Consider the following 26,856-nt stretch of genomic DNA (forward strand, 5'->3'; position numbering starts at 1 on the left):
ACCATGATACCCATGATAAGATTAAACTACTAGTGATATGTCGCATAATAATTTTCTCAGATAGATGTACGCCAGAACTTACTTGTGACTGAAAGGCCCCCACAGATTCTTGCCTTCTCTTACGAAAATATTTTAGAAATGCACACACCAAATGACGGAAATACCAACAGAAAATGACAAAAAAAAACACCCATCTGCGCGCATATTTTACTTTATCGATTTGTTGTCGAATGGCATCTGTATTTGAAAGTAACTAACGCTATGTAATTAAATAAATTGCTTATTTTATTTCGATCTTAACATACACTCAAACACACTTCAACTACTCGTATAGATAGCTCCACCGACCAGAGAATTTTAATCTACGTTAGTTCCTGGTTGGTCGGTTGGGTTCCAGTCTCGTTTTGGTTTCTAGTACTAGGTCCATTTTCTTTTGAGTCTCTATTGCTGGGACCAGCTCCGTCTGGGTCTCTATTGCTGGGCCCGGCACCACTTGTCCCCTGGCCTTGGACGCTGCTGCCTTCAGATGGGCTCGTCCTGTGGGATTCCCTTGGTCTGTGGTCTTCCTCATCGGATACGCTGGAAATAGAGGAACCTACCTGTGGAGCAAAGATGAGAGGATAATAAATAATGTGGCGTGGAGACTTTTTATTTTAAATGACTTACATCTTCTCTAGTTGCGTTCAAAAACTTAATCCTATGCTCTCTCCGCAAACGCGTCAGGCGCATCAAAAGTGAATAATGCTGCTCCACACGGTGTAAACATGTTTTGCATATAGTTTTCGGCAATGGATCAGTTGGAGAAATCTGTGACGATAGAAAAATTCATTAATTACAACAACGATCGTGTGCAGCCCAATTTTTCAGTAGCTCTTTGTGTGCATCATACGAGTGCATTTCACTGCGCATTAGGAAAATCCGAATGATATCTCGTCCCAGGTTTACTCAATACTTACAGTTATTGGTAAATATCCATTGATTTTCTCCACAAGGCACAAACGTTGGCCATGATCACTGTAAATGTGAATTACTGTCCTATGCATTTCCGAACAGAGTCGGCACAAAAATCCGGAAATACACGCCTTTTCGATGCTGCCCATGGCGACGGAAGTCGTTGCTGGGTCGCAGAAAAAGGCAATTGATACAAATTAAAGGGGGTCGGCAAAATCGGTAAAACCAAAACAATTTCCCAAGTATATTTATTATAATAAACTTTTCAGATATGTTGTGTACATATGTTCGCTACAAGGGTTGCCTTTCCGATGGTATCGATTACTATCGACACTAGTTCCATAAGCAATCAGCTGATTTGTTTTGCTAGGAACAATATGAAAACGGAACCGGAATCTTTAAGATACTTAGATGCAATTACTAGATACTTAGATGCAAGTACTAGATACTTGCCGATTTCCAAACATTTATTCGTTTATAGATTATAGTTCAATTTATTCTGTGATTTTAATTCTACAAATACTTCATAAGAGCTTCATATATTAATATAGTTTCTTAAATTATTTTAATATTATTCCTCATAAACATCTGGCTTTTAATATCAAGACAGAAATGACTGAAGCGTCTCAAAGGATATAGACGGATTGTTGAGAGACTTGGAAGTCGGAACTATGAAGCTTTTGAAATTGCTGCACTGTTGAAAACCAGGATCCCCCATTAGAAGCGATTGGGTCTTTGGGTTGGACAAACCAAAAAAGACCTCTCCCTGCAGCTCGAATGGAATTTTCACCTTTACATAGGGGCATCTTTGAATAGTATTCAAAAGTTCCATGTGACACGCGTTAGCGCTTTCGCCGAAGAACACACCATCCAGATCGTTGTCAGGTATTATCTGGAATTGAGGAATCCCGGCGTTATTTAATATCTTGCAGGTGAAAACACACTTCTTTCGCGGGTCTTTTGGGTGTGCGAAAATACGAGTTGCGACATATCCGACTGGATAGATCCAGTTCTCGTTGTGGAAATTGACATTCCCAGAGATTATTTCTCCCAGGGAGTGTAGCAATACGCTATTCGGGTTCACGGGGAAAACAGACTTCTTTTTGCGGATTATGCCAACATTCTTTGGTTTTTCTTCACTGAGCTTCCTTTGCATAGCAGCCGGCTTAATCTTTTTCAAGCTGCCCGCCTGGTTGTCGGTAGATTCTGGTTTTCCATTCGAAAGGCTGTTCCGGACACTATTTGATTTTTCCAAACCCTCATAAAACATAAGTCTTTCAATTAAATAAAGTCTTTGTGATCGAGTGGCAGATAACTCGCCCTGCAGGCTACAAATTTCGTCGGTAAGGGCAGCGTTTTCCTAGAAATAGATAAACGACAACAATTTTTAATGAATAAACTACATTTGTTGCGAAACTTCAACTATGTACATAAGGGCCCTAGGTTGTGGCTAAATGAACTCATATTTAGTATCATACTTCGGTTCTTACCAACGTATAGTTCTTGATGCGGCGCTTCAAATTGTCGTACCGCCGCTTATATTTTAAATCCATGATTTTTTAATTAATAAATTCTTAAAAAGAACAAAACCGTGAAGTGTATTGTTATTGTTTTCGGTTTGTTTTGTTTATCGGGAAACAGGGCTGCAGCTAGTGACTATCGTTTGTGAAGACGGAACGTGGAATTGGAACACATAGTATTAAACGGTTCAGATAACATATACCAAGTCAACTAAACAAAATATCTTATCTTCAAAATTTGTCTATAATAACGTTATTCAGCTTAAAAAACTTAAAATGGCTTTATTGCTTGGATTTAACTAATGAATTCTAATAAGCAACCAAATATTCTAATTTGTAAAGGATATTTTGAAGATGACTAGATATTTCCGGCGCCCGGATATAACGATTTATAAGAAATTTAGGTAAATACGTAATTTTATTGACTTAATTATAGTATTCGAAGGGCCTTCTAAAGGTAGTGGTAAAGAAAGTGGTGGTTTTGTTAAAAGAAGAAGAAGAAAATGGTGGTAAGAACTATACCTGTGCCCATACCTGTTTTTGGTTTGTATGTGTTTGTAAGGGCCAACACCATTAGTTTTGGGCAGTGACCATTAGATGTCCAGTAGTTTTAGAGATTAAACTCTAAAAAAGCTGTTTTAAAACAAACTTAAACAGTAAACAAAAAATGCTCAGAAAATATACGCCGATCTCCATGGTAACTAGAAATACAAATGTATACGGCCCAACATATTCGTACAAACTTATAATGCGTGATATTGTACGGAAGAGCGTGTGAACTGGCACTGAGAAAAATCTACGTCGGAGAGAAGCTTTGGATTGTGAATCACACAAACGTTTGCCCAGCGCCAATAAGCCGTTAGTATGTTTTAGCAACCCGGTGCCACTTGTTGGATTCTGTGCTCCCCAATCAACCCCACCAAAAGACATATATCGACCCAAACATGGACGAGGAACAAATGTGGAAGGGATTCTTCTTCAAACTGCAAGAAATGAAAATGAATCCTCCCACAGAGCACGAGCAAAAGTAAGTTGGATAATCGGATCCATCAATCCAGAGGCGGATTCTCACGCATACCTTTGCATTCGAATTAAAAATTCGCGGATGTTTGTCTTCCATTCATATGCGGCAATGTGTGTTTCTTCAGATAAACGAAAGCATTTTGGAGCATCGCCGTCATCAGAAAAATAAAAGCTAAAAAGTGGAACATCCATGTGTGGGATGTAACTGATGTAATGGCAATCCAAAGCCCGGATTCGATTGAAAATCATTAAAAGCTAACGAAAACATGACTCAGTTGCAGGGAATTTCTCACTCTGCCTTTAAATTTGCTAATGACTTATATTGTATATAGTCCGATTGTGCTATGATGACAAGCATATGAATGTACTATTTATCTTATCACAGTGAATCCCAAAACTCACAAAAAAACAATTAGTCAAAAATTAATATATTTAACAAAGCTTATAGGCATAGTTTGGAGCAATTATTTTGTGCTTTTAATAAAAATGTTCTCTTGTTTTTAGATTGCAGGATGGCGATGATGGATTCTTCGAAAAATTCGGCTCATTACTTAGACAAAAATCCCAGATTGATGAGGGGGTCCTGAAAACCTCCCTGGCACCCTTGGAGGAGGCTCCGCAGGATGTCGATGGAGAAGTTTTTGAACACCTCAGCCCACTTGACGAAGAAAAATCACAGATCGATGATAGCACCGGGGCTGAAGGATCCGATACTACTCCTGATGGAACATCCCAGTTCAGTCAGGATCCAGAGTGCTCCAGTACCTTTGATACAGAAAGTGAGCAAGCCTCAATTTCTGATAACGATATTAGTACCAAAGTCCTGGATGCTGCTCCTGTAATGAATGTACGTATTCGTTTTTAAGAACCCAACAAGATGGTACGGTAATAGATTAGATAATGTTCAAGAGATAGTCTTGCTAGACCTTTTTATGTATTTTTTTTAGTACCAAAACTTAAAGCTCCTTTCAAATCAAAGCTTAAAGGAAACTTACCATTGTTTATCTTTGCGAAAATGGGGGGCTTTCAAGCCTGGTCACATTGGAGCCATGGCAGGTCCAAACGATTAGGAAATTTCGAGTTGGGTCAGTTTTTCGGCTGGCAGCGAAGCATAACGCTCCAAGTGCCTCCAAGCCTGTGCAATGCTTTATCTTGTACCAACATTTTGCTATTCGCATGTTTGCTGTCTGGGAAGGTGTATATTAATTGAACTGAACAAATTAAGTCGTGTCCATAGAAACGGTCGAACAATAAACAAATGAATATTCCAGAGGTCTTTGGATAAAGCTACTCACTTGCTGTATAAACAAACTCAATAATGTACACTGATATAATAAACAATAACTAGAAAAGATGCAAACATATAGGCGAACCGATTGTGAGCGAGAGAAAAGCCAAACGTACTTTAGAAAATTTTCATTACCACCTTGAGCTTTTTCCTTTTAGTTTCCAAAAATAAAACATTTTCTCTTAAATCTGCTTCATGATTACTCACAAACACTTCCCAACCATCGTGTACGTAGGCACATATACATATAGGATCCGAATCAGAATCGAAACGAGCGCATACACTTTTTATCTCATGGTCAACGCACAAGATATTTCGGATATCGCTAAGATCGGATGCTATTGTACTTAGCCACAGACTCTTAACTCAAGCGGTTGGAAGTGGTCGGTGTTCTCATCAATAAAGTGATCGTGCTGTTTCTATTGTTCGGATCAGATATGTGCGTCTGTTTTAAACGGTATATATGCAGAAAAATATTTGCCAAAAATTTTCCTTGCACATAAACACAACGCACTGAGAGTGAATTGGACTGATCGGATTAGTTACGTTTGAATAATTATGAGTTATTTGTCGTTACCACGTGTCCTGAGCAAGCTCGGATCACAAAAGCAGTCTAACCATATTTCAAAAAGTAACAGCCTTAACCGAAACGGATGCATCGACGACATCCGCCTGGCGAGAAAAGCATCCTCGACCCAGTCTCTGAAAGAGGCAGTCGAGCGCCGGATGTGCATATTGAATCGAAATGGAAGCATATCCAGTCGTCACTTTCGAGGCGTACATAAGCATTTACTTGAAAACCATGCGAAAGCAGTTTGCCATTCAATGACCGTAAGTAATCGTTAAAGTTCAGGCAATTGCTCAAACAATCCAACGAAAGCGTTTCCTGTGGAAATGCTCAACGCTTTCATAATTTATGATATATAAATACATATTTTCATTCACAGTGCCTAGGTAAACAAAGCGATTGTATAAGTTCATTGATTTAGCATTGTTGTTGAGTCACTTAATTTGAGAAGATATACTTTTGGGTCTATTTATGCACTTGTTTTTTGTGAAATCTTTGACAAGGACCATTTGGTTTTTTAGGCTAAATACTTAAAGTCTTTCCCTTGGGGAATAGATTAATTTTAATGAATAATTGAAGCTCTTGTGCTTGGGGCGTATCTAAGACAAACATATCTAAACAAACATGACATCAGCTGAATTCTGGCTAGGCTATTTTCCTTATGACGTATTTGTATACATTTCCGCGATCTGGAATTTGCTGATATTTACTTAGGCTTTGACCTTTAGCAATTGATTGCTTTCTATTTTTACGTATAACAAATAGAAATGCCCCTAGAAATAAACAGTTTCTGATACAGGCGGGGAACTTTTCAAGAGCGCAGGGAGTTCTTAAGCTAATGAATATTTTTTAATTCTGCAGGTTACGGATCTTTACGAAGAAATATTATTTGAAATTTACAACAACATTGGCTGTGAAAACAACGAAGAATGCACAGGTACTCTCGTTGAGTTCGTACAAGAAGCATTCAAGATTTCCAATTCTACGCACTTGGAAATTTCTGAGGCGGCAAGGCAAAAGGAGCCGCCGAATGTCCGCTTGAACGTGGAGATTATAAAGGCCGAAAACCTGCTATCCAAGGACTCCAATGGCTTGTCCGATCCTTTTGTTACACTGTACTTAGAATCGAATGGATCCCATCGTTATAACTCATCTGTGAAGCCTGCCACCTTAAATCCTATATGGGAGGAACATTTCTCACTGTAAGTTTGTTTAAAAATAATAAAAACTAGTTAACTTTAATGATTTAAATATATTTTTAGGCCAATTGCCGACAATGCTCGAGATGAAGTACTCATTGTTGAAGTGTGGTAAGATTTAACGAAAACAAGCCAACATTTAAAATAAAATGCACTCATTGAAACAATCACAGTACCTAACAGGGTAGTTTTATGGTCGATCATTCAGTTTTCTGATCCACACTAACCAAAAGGTATGGCTTTAAAAATCATCGATATATTCCCATTTTTCAAAAACTATGTAGTTGTTGGTTTTTAAAATAGATAACAGTTGATTTTTTTCATTTTTATATTCAAGCATGTAAGCATTCACTCTACTAGCTTTATTCTTTGGTGCATATTTCAAGAGCTACTGTTATTAATCTATTAAATTATTTTAGGGACTTTGATGCCGCTGAAACGGTTAAGGAGAAAGTCAACAAAATTTTGGATGTAAAAGGAGTGAAAGGACTAAGTAAGCTAATGAAAGAAATTGCTGTAACTGCTTCGTCGGGAAAGCACGATAATGAACTGATTGGAAGAGCGGCCATTACCTTAAAGGTATTTAGTATAAATAATATTACATTTTCATGACTAATAGATATCCTTTCAGTCTATTCCAGTTTCTGGCTTAACCGTCTGGTACAACCTAGAAAAAGGTGGCAAAACCCGCAGCCGTGGCTCTCTTTTGGTCAACTTAGCACTGAGTGCCGAGAAGAACAAAAATGTGGCCGTGCAGGAGCATAAGAATCTATTGAAATTATTGCTGATGCACGAGCTGGAAACCTCGCAGGTGGCCAACTATTGGTGGAGTGGAAAGTTCAGCCCCAATGCAGAGCTAATACGGTCACAGCATGCTGCACAAAGTGGCCTCACTCCGTTCGACTGTGCCCTTAGCCAGTGGCACGCCTACAGCACCATCCATGAAACGCATAAACTCAACTTTACTCTATTTAATTCCATACTCGACATTGTGGTTCCCGTCATTAACTGCATGCAAACCGATTCCGAGGATGTGAAAACATTTTGGGATGGCGTGAAACGCCTACTGCCCTCGTGTTTCGCTGTTCTCCGTAAACTAAGGGCCAAAAACACCAGTGATAAGAATATTGTAAGAGCCTTAAATGAAGTCCTGGATATACTTAAGAAAATCAAAGATTTGGAAGTACCGGAAAATGTGGACATTTTCCCCAAATCGGTTTACGGCTGGATACATACCAACGGTACCGATGAGACGTGCAATATTGACACTGCCATTATAGATGCTATTAATACGGGAGCCAAGGAGTGGCTGGAACACATAGTCGAGGGCAGCAGGCAAACAAAAACTCACGAAACTGATGAGGAGAAACTTCAGTACATTATTAAACTTATACAGTTGGTTCGGTCTGACCTCCAACGTGCAATGGAATACTTTGATAAACTATTTTACCAGTAAGTGCTTACAAAAGCCTGTGTGTTTCAAACATTAACGTATTTTTTCTTTTAGCAAAATTCAGCTGAACTACTCGGCAATCCTATATTTATTTTATGACGCTAAACTGGCTGAAATATGCAAGTCAATTATAATAGATGTGTGCAATAACATTAAGAGATTAGATGTACCGGACGATCAATTCGAATATTTACCGAACATTGATAATGTGAACATGGGAACATCGTTGTTTGAAGTCTATTTGATTTTGAAACGATATGTGCAACTTGGTAAAGTATTTTAAAGGGTAAGCATTATACTAGATTTATTAACAATACTTCTCTACATTAGGCGAATCACTTTGCTCGGAAAACCTGGAGCTGTCAAACTTTTATCCATGGTTTGAGAGAGGCGTCACTCATTGGCTAGATATTTCTATAATAAAGGCTCTAAATCGTATTCAAAAAGCTATTGATTTGGACCAATTGAAGGCTGTTGATGAGACAGTTAAATACAGTTCCTCTGCAGTGGATACTCTATCCATATTTTATCAAATCAAAATATTTTGGCAACAACTGGATTGGCCAGAAGTCGAAGGATCCTATACTTTTGTTGCCAAAATTATTAACGTAAGTTTGAAGGTTCAATATTGTTTAACTTTATTTAATCATTTTTCAATACAGGACATTTGCCGATGCTGCATATTTTATGCTCAGAAAATGTCAAATAGGGTAGAGAACTTGGCATTAATCGGAGATAATAACAAAATGTTTGGTAATAAATTTTCTTGCCAACTGTTTTACTTTTAAATAACTTTTATTTCATTCAATAGTTTTGTCTCAAGAGTGGTGTATTGCCATCAACAATATGGATTACATCCGCCAAAGTTTGCCTTCCTTTATCAAGGTAATTATTTAATCTAAATTCTAAAAGCCATCTCTAAAAGTATTCTTTATTTGAAGGAACTGGGTACAGATGATATTATTAAGAGATTGGGAGAATATCGCACAAATCTAGAGGCTGAACGCTGCGCTTCCACAATCAAAGCTGTCATCGAAAACGCATTAGATACGGAACGAAATCAAATTGTCGAACTCATTGAGATCGTAGCCCGTAAAATGGCTCCTCCGATTAAACGTTATTTGGCTGAAGGGGCCGAAGTCCTTGCTAAGGATTCAAACTCAATGGACCAACTCATGAATTACTTAGAAGGATCATTAACTACACTTTACGAAACACTTAACGAAGTTAACTTCGGAAGAATACTCGACAGCATTTGGTCTGAGCTGGCTATAATAATGTACGACCTTATTCAGTCGAATCTTGATGTGAGTATTTGCTTATCGATCATAAAAAAAGGTGTATTTATATTTTATTTATCTTTGTAGAAACGCCGTCCTCCAGCATTCTTTCAAAATTTAAACAATACTCTCCAAACTATGTTAGATTGTTTTAAAATGGGTAATATAGAAGCTTCGGACGTGAAGATCCTATCAGCCATCCAAAGCAGGTTACAACTATACTCCCTGGAAACAGCAGATCTTATTCATCAGTATTATATGGAGCGGCTGGAGTACCAAAAGAATCAAACTTCGTCCCAGTATGGACAACTAACTATAATGGCTAATCTAACCGATTCCGGTTTAGTGGTAAGCTTGATAAACTTTAACACGCAAAAAACGATTCTAATTTTTTGTTTTAGTTAAATATTTTAAATGCTCGCAACTTGCTCCCGATGGACTCCAATGGAACGGTTGATTCGTTTGTTAAAATTTCGCTTTTGCCTACAATTCGTTTTAACGATGTCTCGCCATTGAAAACCAACGTTCATAATAAAAACTGTTTTCCACTCTATGACCAAGAATTTCGAATGTAAGTATTAATTATACATAAAATGATCTTGATTATAATTAACTTTTATATTTTCTGATTCAGAAATTTAAGTGAACCGCAGCGAACTGATAAAAATAGCCTCATCTTATTTAGTATAAAAGATAAAGATCTTTTTGGAATGTCAAGTCAATATATAGCCGAGAGCTATATTTCATTTGGAGACATTGAGGCTACACCTGGCGAACAAATTATGATGAATTTATCAAGACCAGAATATACAGGTAATTTATTTTCTACCTTATTAAATTCAATGACAATTAAATGATAATTTTTATAGATTCCGATGCGCTGCGTGCCTTGGAGTATAGGCAAGGTGATAAACAAGCTAAGGACTTTGTTAAAAAACTAAAAAATAGATCATTCTCCTAGAATGTAATGAATCATATAAAAATGATTTTAATATGTGTAAAAAACTTAAGCAATAATAAATGTATATTTTTTACTAAAAAAACCAAATGTTTTGTTTCACAATTAATGGTACTTTTATTGGAACAAAAGCCAACACGGTATTTAGGTATAAATACATAACATTCACGTTTTCACAAATTAAGGGTACTTTTATAATAAATAATAATTAACTTTCATTTTGTATATTATTCGTAGAGGGTTTGATTTTTTCAGAAGTAATTAACATTATGAACTAGTGGCGAAAAACTTTAATGGCAATAGTTTTTAGGCCAATGAGTGTTTTACTGGCGGCGACGAGTGTTGCGTTGTTTGTCGAAACGCATTTCCATTTCTTCAAGAACCTTTGGGGTGTAGCGCACAACCAGCTTTACAGATCCAATAGCTTGCTTTAAAAGTTCTACCGCCTTTTCGTGGTTTTCTCCTTCCACAGACTAAAATAATTTAAAATTGTAAAAACTTATATAAGCTATTTGTGAATACTTACCACTCCATTGACAGAAAGAAGCTGATCACCTCTCTTAAGACCACCATGCCTGTCAGCCACTCCGCCAGGAATTATTCGAGATATATAGATGGGGGAATTTTGTTCCTTACCACCCATTACATTGAAACCTAATCCTGTAAGACAAAATTAGACATGGTTTAAACCGCTTTCTACACTATATGTAGAAGAGGATGGACATAATATGGCTTAAATGATATTTGTAGTGTTTGTAATAAGCATCCTACTTGGCTATAGCTTTATAAAGACCCATTAAATTAAGCAAACCTCCCTCTTACCCTCTTCTGTTTTTGGCAGCTCCACAACTCTGGGATGGGCATGGCCTTCGCTGGCAGCAAAGGCGGCGACGGTGGCCTTGGCAGTGGCAGAAGCCCGGACGTCGTGGGATCCTTGGATGTCCACTGTCTCGTATACGTGTTCGTACACCTCTCGCACAGAAGTCATAAAGTCTGAGTTGAGCACCTTCTGTAGAGCAGCCAGTTTTGTTGTTGGGAAATCTCCACTGGCCTGCAACTTTTCCAACAGCTCTATCGATCTTTTGACATCTGCAATAAAGATACATCTTGTGGGTTTACAAGATTTCGTTGGTGTTATTATGATTCCTTACCTCTGGCCAGGGTAAGAGGTTCCGCATTATCGGCCATGGTTTTGTAGAATTTAAAAATATCCAATAAAATTAACCTGGATACTCTTTTTTACCAGAATTCTCAACAGTGCTGCCACTATTTTCTTTGGAAATTCAGTATAAAACAGTGGCTTCAAAGTTGCCATATTTTGTAGGATTTTTTTTATTCTGGATAATTTATATAATAGTGGGGCTTGATTATGGCTCAAACAATTATGCTGGCGTTATTCTACTTTTGATCTAAAATCCAATAATCCGAAATAAACTTGAAATTCTGTACTTTACCATCTGGCAGCACTGGGAATTGGGTGGTGCTGCCACTCAGCGAAGAGGTTTCACACAGCTGCTAGTGCCGGATAAAAATATAAACAATTTGTAAAGAATAATAAAAATGAGTCTACCAGCAGCATTATTGCAGCGCTTGAAGAAGCGTGGACTTGTGACGAAACAATCCAGTAAGTCCTTATTACCAAAAATAGGAAATTTCAATTATTAATACATTTATATGTAAATGTTACTCCCTTAGGTTCCGCACCTGCATCGGAAGCTATAGAAGAAATTATAGCCGAAAACTATGACGACGACGACAAGAACAGCAGTCCCTACGTATATAAAGAGGAACCCGAACCGAAGCGCAAAAATCCCGAGGAGCAGTTCTGGTCAAACAGGATCAAAGAGCGGATTGGAGTCAACGAATCGCATCATGGTTACAAACTGTGCCCCAACAAGTACAATATCTGGCACAAGTGCTCCCTCTACTGCGTCAACAGATGGACCAACGCTCCGAACTTGCAGCCCAGCCAAAAGTATCTCAAGCGCTACAAGAGGTTGTTGCGTAAATACCCACTGGAGTCGAGCTGGAAGGACGTCTATGACAAAGGCTGCAAGGCATACTACTTCTTTAATACCACCACTCAAATGGTTTCCTGGCTACCGCCATCCCATCCCAAAGCCCGGGTTACTCCTAGTGCAGCAGTGTTTCGCCGGCAACTAGCCAATTCCAATGATGAATTTAACTTTGATTCCCAAAACCTGGTCCTGCAGAAAACTTCTGGTGGCGGCGACCTAAACGACGGGGAGAATCCTTTCTCTTCGTCTGTTTACGTGCCCGCCAAGAAGCAAAAATCAAGGGACTTGGATAGGAAACTCCAAAGGCGCCGACGAAATGAGAACTAATCTAAATAAGCTAATACTTTTCAATTAAAAAAATAAAACCAGTACGTGGTAAAAATACTCTCCCTGGTCTTTCATTTTTATCCATAAAGATAAACACGGATACTTTCATTAGGTTTAAAAATGTACACTCTGCTTTATTGAATTGCTAGCTTAAGACAATGAATGGTGGAGCCGCGAAACAATTAAATCGGAGGAATAGGAATTTTATCAGGGACGCACGAGTTTGGAAAGAGGTTTGATTTAATTTGGACGCGGCAATAAAAGCCCTCAACATGAGGATGCACGGGAACCACTTTCACCAAACGTGTGCCATGTGTAATGCGTTTTAACCAAGTTTCTATTAGTGTAAGATAAATACAAATAAATTTTGTGTTTACTTCAAGGTCCGTTTTCCCTTAACAACAACAGGCCGGTTTCGAATGTAACCCTTGCGACGCTTTGCATTCTGAAATCATTAAAATGAATTTAAAAAAATGTTTGCGGTTTGAAATTTAAAACCATACCTTTCTAGAGATTGAGTTTCCTGGTGGAATCGTCCTTTCCTTTGCTTTCAGAGCGGGTCTGTTGAATTCATGAGGTTTCTTAACCCTGTATATGCGAACCAGCCAGTGTTCCGTTGTGTAAGCTTCTTCCAAATAAGTCAAATCGAAGTCTTTGTTACCGATGACGGCGTTGCGAGTGCGATCGTAACCCGATGGTCCCCTGAAATATACAGATGCTTGTAGTAAAGTTATTTTTCGTTTAAAATTGTGTAGTTTACAAACCTATAGTCCAATTTCAACTCCCCAAATCTGTAGTAGCTTAATTTGTACATAAGGCAATTAAGTAAAGCTGGCGCGCCTTCAGCATCGACTCTGAATTCACCCCGGTCCGTAAAGTAATCGCTTTCCTTGATATCTTTGGGATGCTCGCCCTCGGCGATACGCACCATCCACAGGAACTTGTTGATGTCGTCGCCTGAGTAGCCAATGACACCGCCAAAGATCACAAGCACATAGTCTACATCCAGAGATGTCATGATTTCGTACGACTTCTCTTCGGTCGATGACATAGCTTTGCCAACCAGAGCTATGTGACTATTATTCCACGTATTATTGTCCACTAAAGTTGTTCTATTCGCCATGCCGGCTATCTGATAGCCGTAATCCCACCACGACATTACCCTAGCGTCATCGGCAGTGTTCTGCGAAAGCCAGTAGTAGGCCTCCCTGAAATCGTCCAATATATTCCGCGAGCTGAAAGAAATTTAATTCTTTAGTAAAATATATGGGTGTGACTATAAGTTTTCATACCCATCCTGGCTGTTGTGGAAAGCTAGCACAATGGACGGGCTGGAGTAGGCATTGCTAGTGACCCAGGTGCAGTGGACAGCGAACATCATCAGGAGCATAAGAACAGCCAAGATAACGATACTCTTTAGGTTTGAGCTGATACCCGTGTCCTGTTGAGCGTCATGTTTGGTACGGTGCTTCAGTTTTCCAGCCTATAAGGAGAGAATAATTTAGTTTATAAAACAATTTTATGTATTACCATCTTACCTTATCGTACAAAGTCTTCTTCTCGATAGAATCATCGGCTTCATCCACTTCGGTAGCGGCATTTATGGCTGTACCGACCCGTTTTGATGAATCCTCCTGCAGGAAAACGTCCAACAATCCTGAGAAGGCCACGCCCGCCAGCATACAAACAACAGGGGTTAGGGTCAACATTAGACGCACCATCACACCGGCGAAGTACACAGCACTAATAGCATACAGAACTACGAAGACGCGCTCATCGTTGATATGCTTGATGGAATACCATAATCCAACTGGAAAAGCGCATACCAAGATGTGGAGATCGAAGAAGAAGGAGAACCAAGTCGTCGGCTGGTGCTCCGACACAGAGGCAATGATTGGAATGTGGATTTTCGCGTAGCCTGTATCCCACAGCGAGTAGAAACGTCCGCTCCACGGGGCCACGACGCCCAGCATCGTAAGTACCACGACGGCCACGAAAACGCCAACTCCTACTAGCAGGCCACCGACGATGAACAGCTTCCGGAACTCATTGCGCGAAAGCACCGACTGCAAATGTTTCAAGGTAGCCATGGCCATCAGGAGGACAAACACGCCCATCGCAGCCATGTGCTCGCTGGTACGGATAGGCTGGAAGCCCACAAATGGAATCTGCATGGAGAACAGCAGGCCCAGGATAAAGAAAGTGCTGTAGCTGGTCAGTAGACGCGGCGAGTACCTTCCCATGATGAGCAGCACAAAGACGTGCAGTGGAATCAGGTTGATGATGAACACGTAACCGCCCCAGGCGGACACCATGTAGAAGTAGGAGAGAGCGGCTCCGGCCGACCAGAATACTGACCCAGTTTTAACTGAACGCACCCACAGGAAGTAGGTGAACTGCAGGGCGAAGATGGCAATGCCCTCGTTATCGTATGATCCTGCCACCGATCGGCTGATGTATCCCGGCACAATAGCAATGAAGCTAGCCGCAAACAAGCCGGCTCCGGAAGACCACAGCTCCTTCGTCAGCAGGTACGTGGAGATAGAGGTAAGCCCGCTGAAAACTGGAGCCAGAAACACGCAGATGTCGCGGATGTGGACCGGAATGTTGAGGATGTTGAGCAGCCAGTGGATGCCGCCAGAGGTGATCATCAGGCCAGGGTACACGGTACCGCCGACGATACGACCAAGCGGGTACCAGGCACGCTCGTCGAACCAGTTGAGAAACTTGTACCAGCCGTGCTGTACCATGTAGGCGGTGGCCCGGTAATTGAACCACGGATCAAACTCATGGATAATCGACTCGAAGCGGATGACGGCGAAGAGGCGACTCGAAAATCCTGCCAGCCAGGCGATCAGAAGGATGGCGAAGGTTATAAGGCTGCTGTAGCCAGCCACCTTGCTGTTCAGCATCTTGGGCGTCTTATTCATGTCCGGACCTTTATCCTATTCCGATGCGTCGGGTAATTTGAACACCAGACGATTCCAAAAAACTTAGACACGTAGCCTAAAAAAATTGCCGGCTGGGCTGCCAACTCAAGTGTTTATAGTATTAAACAAACTCCGTCCATGTGGAAGTTTACCAACACTAGAATTGTTCTTTGCCACCGTTTCACCAAAAAAAATAATTAATAATATTACATTTTTCTTTGTAAATTTGGTTTTATTTTTTTAAATTTATTATCCTGAAATGAATAATTATCCCTAATTACAGATTACCAGTTGCAAACAATATTTCCTTTCCGTTATCGATTGTTGCCCTATCGATGACCGTCTGCAAGCTGACTACCACTACTTTTATAAAAGGTCGCGGCAACATAAAATAGTAAACAAATTAATATCTGAATTAAGATGAGTAATAGAAACATTAAAACGCTGCCGAAGAAGCTGAGTGTCTCCAAGAAGCCGGCAGTCAAAGTTGACTCGCCCTTGGCCAAATATCCTTTTAAAACTCACTTAGTCGAACCCCTTGCATCGATCTGTCCTTGTACATTGAAGTGTTATTAAAGTTATGCTTTATTTTTAGGATTTTTCGAGGCTCCACCGTCTTTCTTTGCCAGTAAAACTATACAGGCTCCCAACTTTAGACAATTGTTATGTCTGATGTTTCTGAATATGGCCTAGGTTCAGCTAACACAACGGTCCATCCCAATCCTGGCTTGGGATAGTCCATCCAATTCATTATTGTTATTATTGGCTCCATTGCTAGTCCGCTTCAATTTTTTTTGGTTCGTCCAGTTCTGATTCTTATTATATGGATGCTACCTAGCAAAAGAACGGATATAATATTCATTAGTCGATGCTTCTTTGATTTTAATCTTTTCTCAATCTGCTATGTGGTTTTCTTAACTTTAGGATATACGTATGACTCGTCAGGAATCCTGACATGTATTATTTGCAGGATTCCCATCAAGCCCACGGTCTGGAAGGTACACATCAACTCCAAGCAACACAAGCTCAATGTAGACCAAGCCAAGCAAAATAAGGTCGAAAAATCGGCAACAAAACCAACTACTCCTGCTCCCAGCACTATCACCCCCGCTGCTAAGGAATCTTCAGCTCCATCTTTCAAGGTCCCTTCTATACTAAAAACCAGTTTACAGCAGGATCAGCCGCCTCCTGCGATAAGTCAGGATAAGAGTCCTCAAAAAAGCAACGAAAAGACTCCACAGGCCAGCGCGGCTGAATCTATTGCTGAAGGGTTGCCTGAAAAGTTTTTCGATGAGGATAAATCCAGTAAGGCTGAAGCAACTCGAATCCAGGACGAGGAGTGGCAACGGTTTCAGCAGGAGATTAAGAAGGCGGCAACAGAATCTAGTGTCATCGTTGCCGACGAGCAGGAGGATATCAACCTCAAAAGGCAGCTAAAAGAAATAGACGAGCAAATAGATAATTGGAAGAGATTCATTAAGATAAATGATCAGAAAACCATCCTTTTGGGTAAAAAGCGGAAAATTAATATAAAAAAGGAAATAGATCCTGAGTTGAGTTCCAGCGAAGAAGATTGTAGCGTTGATGATTTGTATAATTGGAGAAGTAAAAATTTAAATACGTAAATAAAAATCTACAAACTAAAAAAAAAAATATGATTTTTTTTTTAATGGATCAAAGCCAAAGCTATCAGCTGATGTTAAGACAGGTTTTAACTTAATAAATAAAAAAAATTTATATATTGAAATATTATATATATACAAAATATATATAAAAAAATATGATATTATAAACTACATTTTAAAAAAATTTCGTAAAATTTTACTATTTTCAAGTTTTATTTTTTATAAATTGATAGCGTCTATCAAATCCATATGATTGTGAAAGTGAAAGCAGAAGATTTACTTTCCATTTGAATATGTGGCCACACTAGTGACACTCTCACGTTTTTTATCAAGCTTAAGAAATTTGTACGCTACATTATGTCCGAACTTAGTACATATTTTATGTTACATTAATTAGTTACACAGATTTATTTATTCTTAGTCAGTATTTACAGAAATTTGTTTACTTTAGCTTTCCAATTTTTGAATTTAGATTTTCCAAAAATGTTTTAGTTTTTGTAAATATAATTTAAAACATAGTGAACTCGTTGTTACAATGATATCTGATTCGTGAAAATGAATTTAAAGTATAATTTATTATGTTGGATGTTGATGATGAATTGTTCCAGCCTAATGTGCTTGGAAAATTCGAAAGCTTTCAATGAATCCGCCGCCATAAACACCATCCATACGGGCCAAAATAAACGAACCAGTAAATTTCTTTTTGATACAATTTTCCGTATAAGTTCGGGCGTATCAAATGCTTTTGGATTTGATACCGAAGCCGACGACGTTGAGTACCCAGAAAACTCCAGCCTGAAAAACTGCGACTGCGGTAAGTAAAGATCATTTCAAAGAATCACCCTAATATAACTGAAGACTATGTTTATTTTCTGATCTGTTTAATGACCCATTTTCACTTTCAGATTGTGGCTTTTCCAATGAGGAAATTCGAATTGTTGGTGGAAAGCCTACTGGTGTTAACCAATACCCATGGATGGCCAGAATAGTTTACGATGGAAAATTTCATTGTGGTGGATCGTTGCTGACAAAGGATTATGTGTTAACCGCAGCCCATTGTGTTAAGAAACTAAGACGATCAAAAATAAGAATCATTTTCGGTGATCACGACCAGGAAATCACTTCAGAGTCGCATGCTATCCAACGAGCGGTGACATCTGTGATTAAACACAAGAGCTTTGACCCAGATACCTACAACAACGACGTAGCCCTGCTCAGACTAAGAAAGCCTATTGCGTTCTCCAAAATTATAAAGCCCATCTGCTTACCACGCTATAACTACGATCCAGCAGGTAATTTTCACCATCTACTTTGTGAAAATTATGAAACCTATAAGGTTTTTCTTATAAAAAATAAGAGACTTGTTAGACTTTCTTTAAAGTTTTATGACCGTTAAAAACCACTTAATTTTAGGTCGCATTGGCACAGTAGTGGGCTGGGGAAGAACATCAGAAGGAGGAGAGCTGCCGTCCATTGTCAACCAAGTCAAGGTTCCCATTATGTCCATCACCGAATGCCGAAATCAAAAATACAAAAGTACTCGAATTACCTCATCAATGTTATGCGCGGGCAGGCCAGCAATGGACTCTTGCCAGGGCGATAGTGGAGGACCGCTGTTGTTATCTAATGGAGTTAAGTATTTTATCGTTGGAATTGTATCCTGGGGAGTAGGTTGCGGCCGCGAAGGATATCCAGGTGTTTACACGCGCGTCAGCAAGTTCATCCCATGGATTAAGTCTAATCTCGAAAATACATGCCTGTGTTCTTAGTCAAAGATGTATGCAAATACACACAAATATTTATTGCCTAGTTTAAGTCCACGTGTCTTTGTTAAACTCCAAATGAAAATAAAAATTGATGTTTTATTTAAATGCAAGTTTTATTTTTAAAACAGAGAGCCAATAATAGGTAAAATAAACTAAAATGGAGTGTAAATGTAGTGCTCACAGCTATGAATTCTTAAGTACCATTTTATATTACTATAATATATGATTATATTGAATGGATTATACTTTTATACATCCATGTACCTGTTACTTAAGACTTTTTTTGCTCCCTTTAAAACTTCATTCGATATTTTTCCGCAGGTCGAGGCGGTTTCTGTATTCAGTGCTTCACGTAGAGGCATTAAAAACTGGGTGTTGGCATTAGAGCCCAATTGATAGTTCTCCATAGCTTCGTAAATGGACTTAAAAAGCGGCTGCCTATCTGAATGGAAATATCCTCGATTTCCATGAATTAATTTTACACCGGCATGTGTCATGTTGCAAATGCTCATATACATGCAGTGGTCTGGACGGTAGTTATATTCGCACGGCATGATGTACAGTTTGTCAGGATGGTAGTAAAATAAAATATTAATTATGTCCTGATCCCCCCAAATGATACGTAGTTTGTACTCCTTATGTATGGACAAGATATGTTGCTCCCATTTCATTTCTCTCATTCGAGTGAGGTTCATAAGCATGACACCAGAGTTAACTCCCAATCGGCCGTAAAACGGGTGCCTGGCAAATCGGTTGTACCAGCCGATGTTTTCGTTTTCGTGTTCCGGCGTCAGGGCAGAGATTTGGCTCTCATTGAATTTTTTGAAATAATGCCAGATATCCGATATCGGTGACAGAAACAGAATGTCAGTGTCAACATACAACAATGAATCCACCTTCGTTAGCAAGGACTTGAAAAAGATAATTAAAATTAATTTGTGTATTATTGGTTGGAAAAGTCGAGGCCTACCGGTAAAAATAAACGCTGAGCTGCACAGGGCTTGAAGAGATTTTTCCATTCGACTTCGTTATTCGTTGGGAACTTTAAGGGTAAGATCTCGAAATCAAATGTAAATGGTTTGATGTCGCGCCAGTCTGTTAACTTTTCTCTAAACTCCTCGCCCTTTCCGTCCTCAGTAAAAATCACAAACTTAAGATACTCCTGGTCGTAGTTAAATAGAATAGCCGATTTGATCATAACAAGGGTCTCCTGTACCCTTTGCCCACAGCAAACCACCACTATATATAAAGGGGTTTTCCATGATTGTCTGTAAAATAGAATTATTGTATTAAAAGTATTAATATTCTTCGTCTCTGTTTTGAACCAAACAACTATGGCAACGAGCAATATCTATCTAGCCTAGCTACGTACACTTGGTTAAAACCCTGCGGGGTAGCCTCCTTGAATTCGGATACCCACGAAGGTCGTTGATGAACGAAATAGGATAATATTGCTAATGCAATTAAGCACAGCAGACACATATGAAGGTGGTGCTGAAATAGGAAAAAGTCTCAATAATAATTTCAGCACAGTTTAAGCCAGGTTTTAGTTACCATTTTCGGTTTTGGCAGAAGCATTTTTAAGCCGTAGTTTGTTTTTGTTTCCAAGGGCCGAAATGGACGGTGCCATAATCTACCTTGATTATGTGCTTGTTAAGGGCATAAAACACCGCCCAACCAATTCACAGGCATGGTATTAACCGGTTGTAAGTACTCATATTAGGCGCATAAAATTTAATAAATAAACATTTGTTTTCACATGTGTCAAGATAGTAACACAGAATTCTTCGAGATGGGTCAATGGATCAATTTTGAGTGTTCCGTTTCCATGCGTTTCCCTGATATGTAGCGATAGTCCACCCCTACCGGTCTGCATGTTGAATAGCACATCCCTATCTATACACGTGCGAGAAATAATAACAAATAATAATAAATAAAAATGCTGCGAAAACAGGCCCGTCAACGGAGGGAATATTTATACAACAAGGCTCTGACCGAGCGTCTAAAGGCAAAGCAAAAGATCCAGGAAACCGTGGTCCAAAGCTTGGCCGAAAACAAGTCCATCGGTTCCAAAAATGTGAAAAAGAGCATGACAGTTTACAACTCGCTGAAATATATTGATGATGGTATTTATATATTGAAAAATAAAAAAATAAAGTATAACCGGAAACATAGAAGTACTAAACCTAGTAACAGACTATATTTAGCAACAGGGCAGAAAACAAAACGACGTGTTCGTGACACCTAATTAGCAAGTGCAGACTGAGAAACTAACAAGTCGTAAATAGTAATTTCCTCGGCATGCACACGTTCAGGCCACGCTATCAAACAATCCAGATTGGTTTCTATACAGCGAAATAGAAATAAGGACAAATCAATCTATTGTCTTAATAACAATATACGTTTTAAACCTTTCTCTAAAAATACTCAGTTTTTATCTACATTTTTTAATATAAATATATCATATTTCTTTTTAAGGTGTCGACGACCGCACAGTCCATGATGAGTACCATTACGCTGGAGCAGAAGATCCAAAAATTATGTTAACCACCTCGCACAACCCTTCGTCCAGATTAAAGTTGTTCATGAAGGAGCTGCGTTTGATATTCCCCAATGCTCAGCAAATGAACAGAGGAAACTACCAGTTGCCTACGCTAATGCATGCATGTCGTGCAAATAATGTAACCGATTTCCTAATTGTGCACGAGCATCGTGGCGTTCCGGACAGCCTTGTGGTTTGCCATCTTCCTTACGGTCCAACTGCGTTCTTTAACATATCAGATGTTATAATGCGTCATGATATTCCCGATATTGGACACATGAGTGAACAGAAACCGCACTTAATTTTTAACAACTTCAAAACGCCCATTGGATTGCGAACTGTCAAGATACTAAAACACTTGTTCCCTGTCCCGAAGGAAAACTCCCAAAGAGTCATGTCTTTCCTAAACCACAACGATTCGATTATCTTTCGACATCATCAATACAAATATACGAATAAAGAATTGGAGCTTAGCGAAGTTGGCCCAAGATTTGTCTTGAAGTTGTATCAAATTAAATTGGGAACACTTGAAAACATAAAGGCGGCTGATACTGAATGGATAAATAGACCATACATGAACACGTCACAAAAGAAGCTCATATTTTCTAACGATCCTGGTCTAACAAGTCGGGATACTGAAGTATAGAAATGATTGTACCGATAATAAATAAAATCAAAACGAAAATAAATGTTAATTTTTTAATTTTAATAGTGCAAGTAATTATATCGAACCACACACTTTTTAAATTTTCTTGCTTCGTTAAATAAACCAGACTTTTATGGCGTCGGCGTTTAGCGGTCTTAACTGTTAAGCGAAATGAAAAATATTTCTCATCAATCTCAGAAATTGACCGAGTCTTACAAATTGGACACTCTATCTAACTAAATTGAGTTTGAAAGTCCATAATAGCTGCAAGCTAGTTTTGGTATTTGAATTAAATAAATTCAAACATGCCAAACAATCGGAAATTGGTATTTGTTTTAATTAAGAGCATTAAAAACTAAGTTTAAACTAAAAGCATTTTTTTGGTTTCGTCAAAATAAATTGTAGTATTATTAAAAGTGAAATTTTCATTTTTCAACACTTTAACAAGACTGATAAATGAAAAAGTTAAAACATGATTGCGATAAAAATAAATAACTAACATCGGAGAATACTTTGTAGAAATACATCTTGTAGAAATATTAAAAAAATCAAGACAAAATGTCAACCCACATTAAAATGATGTAATGTTTTACAACAAATTTTGAAAGGGGTTATTAGAAAAATGGACAAAAAACTGAATCAAAAATAGGTTTAAGGGTATTGGTGGAGTTTAACGAAAAATTAATCTACAATATAAGATATTGATATCGTGGTGTACCATATAGGCTGCTCCCATCATTTCCCCCATTCGAGAAAGGGGTTTCATCAGAAAAATAATCAAAAAAGAAAGGAAAGCTATCTTTGGGCAGAGCCGAAGTTGATATACCCTTGCAGTTAAGTGGCAGTTTATGTTATAGGGTATGTAATCGGCAGGGCTTTATATTGCAAATTGGCCGATCCTTATTGGAAAGTCTTGTATGCCCAAGCAGTTAGATAAATGACAGATTTAAGATATAATCGGATATACAAGCTAAATATTACAATAAAAAAAAAAATAATATAAAAAAAAACTAAAAAAAAATTACAAAAACTACAACAACATCAAAAACTACTACAACAACCAAAACTACAACAAAAACAAACCAATAAAAGTCCAGAAAAATAAACACCAACATTTACACAAAAATAAATAATGAATTTCCCGATTTTTCAGGCCTGCTTAAGTGCATCCTATGAGAATCGAGGAGGAGGGCGCTATTTTTTAATTAATTATTTTTTTAAATTTTCATTGAATAGCTACCAAAATAAAGTTGATTCTTCAATGATATTATATGCAAATAAACCGTAAAATTGTACTCCTCATTAGTATAAGACTCTTTGGTGCCCTTAAAAGTAGGCAATAAAAATATGGGTGTTTACATTTTTATTTTAAAGTTATATAAACAAACATGTTTTCCTTTAAAAATGCTAGAAGAATTCTGTTTTTATGATAATCTTCGTAAGATTATATATCCTGGTAACGGAATTTCCGATAAATCAGTTATATGGCAGCTATAGGATATAGTTTAAGGGATTCCATCAGAAAAGTAACCAAAAAATGTTTATCAAAAATACGTTTGAAGGTTTTGATGCAGATTCATTGCGAATCTAACCACAATTGTTTTAAAGTATTCCGCTTCAGGATCGGATGAAAGATGGCAAAGATATGGAAGTCGTGATGTGCCATATAGGCTGCTTCCATCATTTTCTCAAATCGAAAAAGGGGTTCCATCAGAAACATAATCAAAAAATTTTATCAAAAATAGTTTTGAAGGTTTTGATGCAGATTAACTGAGAATCCATCCACAAATCTTTAATGTATTCCGCTTCAGGATCGGATAAAAATTGGCAAAGATATGGAAGTCGTGGTGTGCCATATAGGCTGCTCCCATCATTTTCTCAAATCGAGAAAGGGGTTCCATCAGAAACATAATCAAAAAATTTAACAAAAATAGTTTTGAAGGTTTTGATGCAGATTAACTGAGAATCCATCCACAAATCTTTTAATGTATTCCGCTTCAGGATCGGATGAAAATTGGCAAAGATATGGAAATCGTGGTGTGCAGTATATGCTGCTCCCATCATTTTCCCCATTCGAGAAAGGGGTGCCATCAGAAAAAAAATCAAAAAAAATTTTATCAAAAATAGTTTGAAGGTATTGATGCAGATTAACTGAGAATCCATCCACAATTCTTTTAAAGTATCCCGCTTCAGGATCGGATGAAAATTGGCAAAGATATGGAAGTCGTGGTGTGCCATATAGGCTGCTTCCATCATTTTCCCCATTAGAGAAAGGGGTTCCTTCACAAAAATAGTCAAAAAATTTATTTAAAAGAGGTTTTAAGGTTTTGATGCAGATTTACAGAGAATCTATCCACGATGCTTTTAAAGTATTCCGCTTCAGAATCGGATAAAAATAAGCAAAGATATGGATATGGTGGTGTACCATATACGCTGCTTCCATCGAGAAAGGGGTTCCATCAGAAACATATTCAAAAAATTTTATCAAAAATAGTTTTGAAGGTTTTGATGCAGATTAACTGAGAATCCATCCACAATTCTTTTAAAGTATCCCGCTTCAGGATCAGATGAAAATTGGCAAAGATATGGAAATCGTGGTGTGCAGTATATGCTGCTCCCATCATTTTCCCCATTCGAGAAAGGGGTTCCATCAGAAAAATAATCAAAAAAAATTTTATCAAAAATAGTTTGAAGGTATTGATGCAGATTAACTGAGAATCCATCCACCATTCTTTTAAAGTATCCCGCTTTAGGATCGGATGAAAATTGGCAAAGATATGGAAGTCGTGGTGTGCCATATAGGCTGCTTCCATCATTTTCCCCATTAGAGAAAGGGGTTCCTTCACAAAAATAGTCAAAAAATTTATTTAAAAGAGGTTTTAAGGTTTTGATGCAGATTTACAGAGAATCTATCCACGATGCTTTTAAAGTATTCCGCTTCAGAATCGGATAAAAATAAGCAAAGATATGGATATGGTGGTGTACCATATACGCTGCTTCCATCGAGAAAGGGGTTCCATCAGAAACATATTCAAAAAATTTTATCAAAAATAGTTTTGAAGGTTTTGATGCAGATTAACTGAGAATCCATCCACAATTCTTTTAAAGTATCCCGCTTCAGGATCAGATGAAAATTGGCAAAGATATGGAAATCGTGGTGTGCAGTATATGCTGCTCCCATCATTTTCCCCATTCGAGAAAGGGGTTCCATCAGAAAAATAATCAAAAAAAATTTTATCAAAAATAGTTTGAAGGTATTGATGCAGATTAACTGAGAATCCATCCACCATTCTTTTAAAGTATCCCGCTTTAGGATCGGATGAAAATTGGCAAAGATATGGAAGTCGTGGTGTGCCATATAGGCTGCTTCCATCATTTTCCCCATTAGAGAAAGGGGTTCCTTCACAAAAATAGTCAAAAAATTTATTTAAAATAGGTTTTAAGGTTTTGATGCAGATTTACAGAGAATCTATCCACGATTCTTTTAAAGTATTCCGCTTCAGAATCGGATAAAAATAGGCAAAGATATGGATATGGTGGTGTACCATATACGCTGCTTCCATCGAGAAAGGGGTTCCATCAGAAACATATTCAAAAAATTTTATCAAAAATAGTTTTGAAGGTTTTGATGCAGATTAACTGAGAATCCATCCACAATTCTTTTAAAGTATCCCGCTTCAGGATCAGATGAAAATTGGCAAAGATATGGAAATCGTGGTGTGCAGTATATGCTGCTCCCATCATTTTCCCCATTCGAGAAAGGGGTTCCATCACAAAAATAATCAAAAAAAATTTATCAAAAATAGTTTTGAAGGTTTTGATGCAGATTAACTGAGAATCCATCCACAATTCTTTTAAAGAATTCCGCTTCATCATATTCCGCTTCATATCCCGCTTCAGGATCGGATAAAAATTGGCAAAGATATGGAAGTCGTGGTGTGCCATATAGGCTGCTTCCATCATTTTCCCCATTAGAGAAAGGGGTTCCTTCACAAAAATAGTCAAAAAATTTATTTAAAAGAGGTTTTAAGGTTTTGATGCAGATTTACAGAGAATCTATCCACGATGCTTTTAAAGTATTCCGCTTCAGAATCGGATAAAAATAAGCAAAGATATGGATATGGTGGTGTACCATATACGCTGCTTCCATCGAGAAAGGGGTTCCATCAGAAACATATTCAAAAAATTTTATCAAAAATAGTTTTGAAGGTTTTGATGCAGATTAACTGAGAATCCATCCACAATTCTTTTAAAGTATCCCGCTTCAGGATCAGATGAAAATTGGCAAAGATATGGAAATCGTGGTGTGCAGTATATGCTGCTCCCATCATTTTCCCCATTCGAGAAAGGGGTTCCATCAGAAAAATAATCAAAAAAAATTGTATCAAAAATAGTTTGAAGGTATTGATGCAGATTAACTGAGAATCCATCCACCATTCTTTTAAAGTATCCCGCTTCAGGATCGGATGAAAATTGGCAAAGATATGGAAGTCGTGGTGTGCCATATAGGCTGCTCCCATCATTTTCCCCATTCGAGAAAGGGGTTCCATCAGAAAAATAATCAAAAAAATGTTATCAAAAATAGTTTTGAAGGTTTTGATGCAGATTAACTAAGAATCCATCCACAATTCTTTTAAAGTATCCCGCTTCAGGATCGGATGAAAATTGGCAAAGATATGGAAGTCGTGATGTGCCATATAGGCTGCTCCCATCATTTTCCCCATTCGAGAAAGGGGTTCCATCAGAAAAATAATCAAAAAAA

General features: G+C 38.1%; 10 protein-coding genes and 1 long non-coding RNA gene across 15 annotated transcripts; 5 read left to right on the plus strand and 6 right to left on the minus strand.

The window, feature by feature from the left end:
- Window positions 1-267: 267 nt before the first annotated feature.
- Window positions 268-1,270, minus strand: LOC108129678 (uncharacterized). Its single transcript, XM_017247871.3, has 3 exons — window positions 957-1,270; window positions 667-807; window positions 268-599 (listed from the first exon to the last, which is right to left on the minus strand). The coding sequence occupies exons 1-3, from the start codon at window positions 1,098-1,100 to the stop codon at window positions 363-365; spliced, it is 522 nt and encodes a 173-aa protein (XP_017103360.1). The 5' UTR covers window positions 1,101-1,270; the 3' UTR covers window positions 268-362.
- A 145-nt stretch (window positions 1,271-1,415) lies between these two features.
- On the minus strand, window positions 1,416-2,596 carry LOC108129675 (transforming growth factor beta regulator 1). The gene is made up of 2 exons (XM_017247867.3): window positions 2,442-2,596; window positions 1,416-2,311 (listed from the first exon to the last, which is right to left on the minus strand). The coding sequence occupies exons 1-2, from the start codon at window positions 2,502-2,504 to the stop codon at window positions 1,553-1,555; spliced, it is 822 nt and encodes a 273-aa protein (XP_017103356.2). The 5' UTR covers window positions 2,505-2,596; the 3' UTR covers window positions 1,416-1,552.
- Window positions 2,597-2,664: 68 nt separating this feature from the next.
- stac (C2 and C2B_Munc13-like domain-containing protein staccato) lies at window positions 2,665-10,309 on the plus strand. Of its 4 annotated transcripts, none has more exons than XM_017247862.3 (15): window positions 2,665-2,875; window positions 3,999-4,341; window positions 6,212-6,552; window positions 6,613-6,660; window positions 6,969-7,128; window positions 7,181-8,001; window positions 8,057-8,271; window positions 8,333-8,610; window positions 8,665-8,755; window positions 8,814-8,887; window positions 8,944-9,309; window positions 9,370-9,630; window positions 9,684-9,853; window positions 9,917-10,095; window positions 10,152-10,309. In XM_017247862.3, exons 1-15 carry the CDS (start codon window positions 2,826-2,828, stop codon window positions 10,241-10,243), a joined length of 3,489 nt encoding a protein of 1,162 aa, XP_017103351.2. In that variant the 5' UTR covers window positions 2,665-2,825; the 3' UTR covers window positions 10,244-10,309. The 4 variants fall into 4 exon arrangements, with proteins under 4 accessions (XP_017103351.2, XP_017103350.2, XP_017103352.2 ...); XM_017247861.3 differs by lacking the exon at window positions 2,665-2,875 and adding an exon at window positions 3,125-3,498; XM_017247863.3 differs by lacking the exons at window positions 2,665-2,875; window positions 3,999-4,341 and adding an exon at window positions 5,112-5,613.
- LOC138926737 (uncharacterized) lies at window positions 4,147-5,004 on the minus strand. The gene is made up of 2 exons (XR_011443356.1): window positions 4,490-5,004; window positions 4,147-4,330 (listed from the first exon to the last, which is right to left on the minus strand). It is a non-coding gene; the product is annotated as an uncharacterized lncRNA (long non-coding RNA).
- A 23-nt stretch (window positions 10,310-10,332) lies between the features above and the next one.
- Window positions 10,333-11,538, minus strand: veli (L27 and PDZ_signaling domain-containing protein veli). The gene is made up of 4 exons (XM_070281883.1): window positions 11,392-11,538; window positions 11,063-11,329; window positions 10,767-10,900; window positions 10,333-10,713 (listed from the first exon to the last, which is right to left on the minus strand). The coding sequence occupies exons 1-4, from the start codon at window positions 11,426-11,428 to the stop codon at window positions 10,564-10,566; spliced, it is 588 nt and encodes a 195-aa protein (XP_070137984.1). The 5' UTR covers window positions 11,429-11,538; the 3' UTR covers window positions 10,333-10,563.
- Window positions 11,539-11,705: 167 nt separating this feature from the next.
- On the plus strand, window positions 11,706-12,622 carry PQBP1 (poly-glutamine tract binding protein 1). Its single transcript, XM_017248229.3, has 2 exons — window positions 11,706-11,864; window positions 11,936-12,622. Exons 1-2 carry the CDS (start codon window positions 11,801-11,803, stop codon window positions 12,583-12,585), a joined length of 714 nt encoding a protein of 237 aa, XP_017103718.1. The 5' UTR covers window positions 11,706-11,800; the 3' UTR covers window positions 12,586-12,622.
- A 66-nt stretch (window positions 12,623-12,688) lies between these two features.
- Window positions 12,689-15,628, minus strand: Stt3B (catalytic subunit 3B of the oligosaccharyltransferase complex). The gene is made up of 5 exons (XM_017248227.3): window positions 14,124-15,628; window positions 13,878-14,068; window positions 13,350-13,820; window positions 13,089-13,287; window positions 12,689-13,030 (listed from the first exon to the last, which is right to left on the minus strand). Exons 1-5 carry the CDS (start codon window positions 15,513-15,515, stop codon window positions 12,959-12,961), a joined length of 2,325 nt encoding a protein of 774 aa, XP_017103716.2. The 5' UTR covers window positions 15,516-15,628; the 3' UTR covers window positions 12,689-12,958.
- Window positions 15,629-15,655: 27 nt separating this feature from the next.
- LOC108129839 (zinc finger protein 830) lies at window positions 15,656-17,155 on the plus strand. 2 transcript variants are annotated; one of them, XM_070281882.1, is made up of 3 exons: window positions 15,656-15,735; window positions 15,799-16,021; window positions 16,447-17,155. In XM_070281882.1, the coding sequence occupies exons 2-3, from the start codon at window positions 15,936-15,938 to the stop codon at window positions 17,138-17,140; spliced, it is 780 nt and encodes a 259-aa protein (XP_070137983.1). In that variant the 5' UTR covers window positions 15,656-15,735; window positions 15,799-15,935; the 3' UTR covers window positions 17,141-17,155. The 2 variants fall into 2 exon arrangements, with proteins under 2 accessions (XP_070137983.1, XP_017103587.2); XM_017248098.3 differs by having other exon boundaries at window positions 15,719-16,021.
- Window positions 17,156-17,430: 275 nt separating this feature from the next.
- On the plus strand, window positions 17,431-18,985 carry LOC108129837 (trypsin-1). The gene is made up of 3 exons (XM_017248096.3): window positions 17,431-17,954; window positions 18,046-18,432; window positions 18,554-18,985. Exons 1-3 carry the CDS (start codon window positions 17,696-17,698, stop codon window positions 18,907-18,909), a joined length of 1,002 nt encoding a protein of 333 aa, XP_017103585.1. The 5' UTR covers window positions 17,431-17,695; the 3' UTR covers window positions 18,910-18,985.
- shams (glucoside xylosyltransferase 1 shams) lies at window positions 18,983-20,686 on the minus strand. The gene is made up of 4 exons (XM_043212264.2): window positions 20,461-20,686; window positions 20,279-20,400; window positions 19,877-20,174; window positions 18,983-19,817 (listed from the first exon to the last, which is right to left on the minus strand). Exons 1-4 carry the CDS (start codon window positions 20,482-20,484, stop codon window positions 19,155-19,157), a joined length of 1,107 nt encoding a protein of 368 aa, XP_043068199.1. The 5' UTR covers window positions 20,485-20,686; the 3' UTR covers window positions 18,983-19,154.
- An 81-nt stretch (window positions 20,687-20,767) lies between these two features.
- Window positions 20,768-22,151, plus strand: LOC108129838 (U3 small nucleolar ribonucleoprotein protein IMP4). The gene is made up of 2 exons (XM_017248097.3): window positions 20,768-21,032; window positions 21,385-22,151. Exons 1-2 carry the CDS (start codon window positions 20,846-20,848, stop codon window positions 22,092-22,094), a joined length of 897 nt encoding a protein of 298 aa, XP_017103586.2. The 5' UTR covers window positions 20,768-20,845; the 3' UTR covers window positions 22,095-22,151.
- Window positions 22,152-26,856: the final 4,705 nt, after the last annotated feature.

Source organism: Drosophila bipectinata, chromosome 3R, assembly GCF_030179905.1.
Source record: "Drosophila bipectinata strain 14024-0381.07 chromosome 3R, DbipHiC1v2, whole genome shotgun sequence".
NCBI classification, from domain to species: Eukaryota; Metazoa; Arthropoda; class Insecta; order Diptera; family Drosophilidae; genus Drosophila; species Drosophila bipectinata.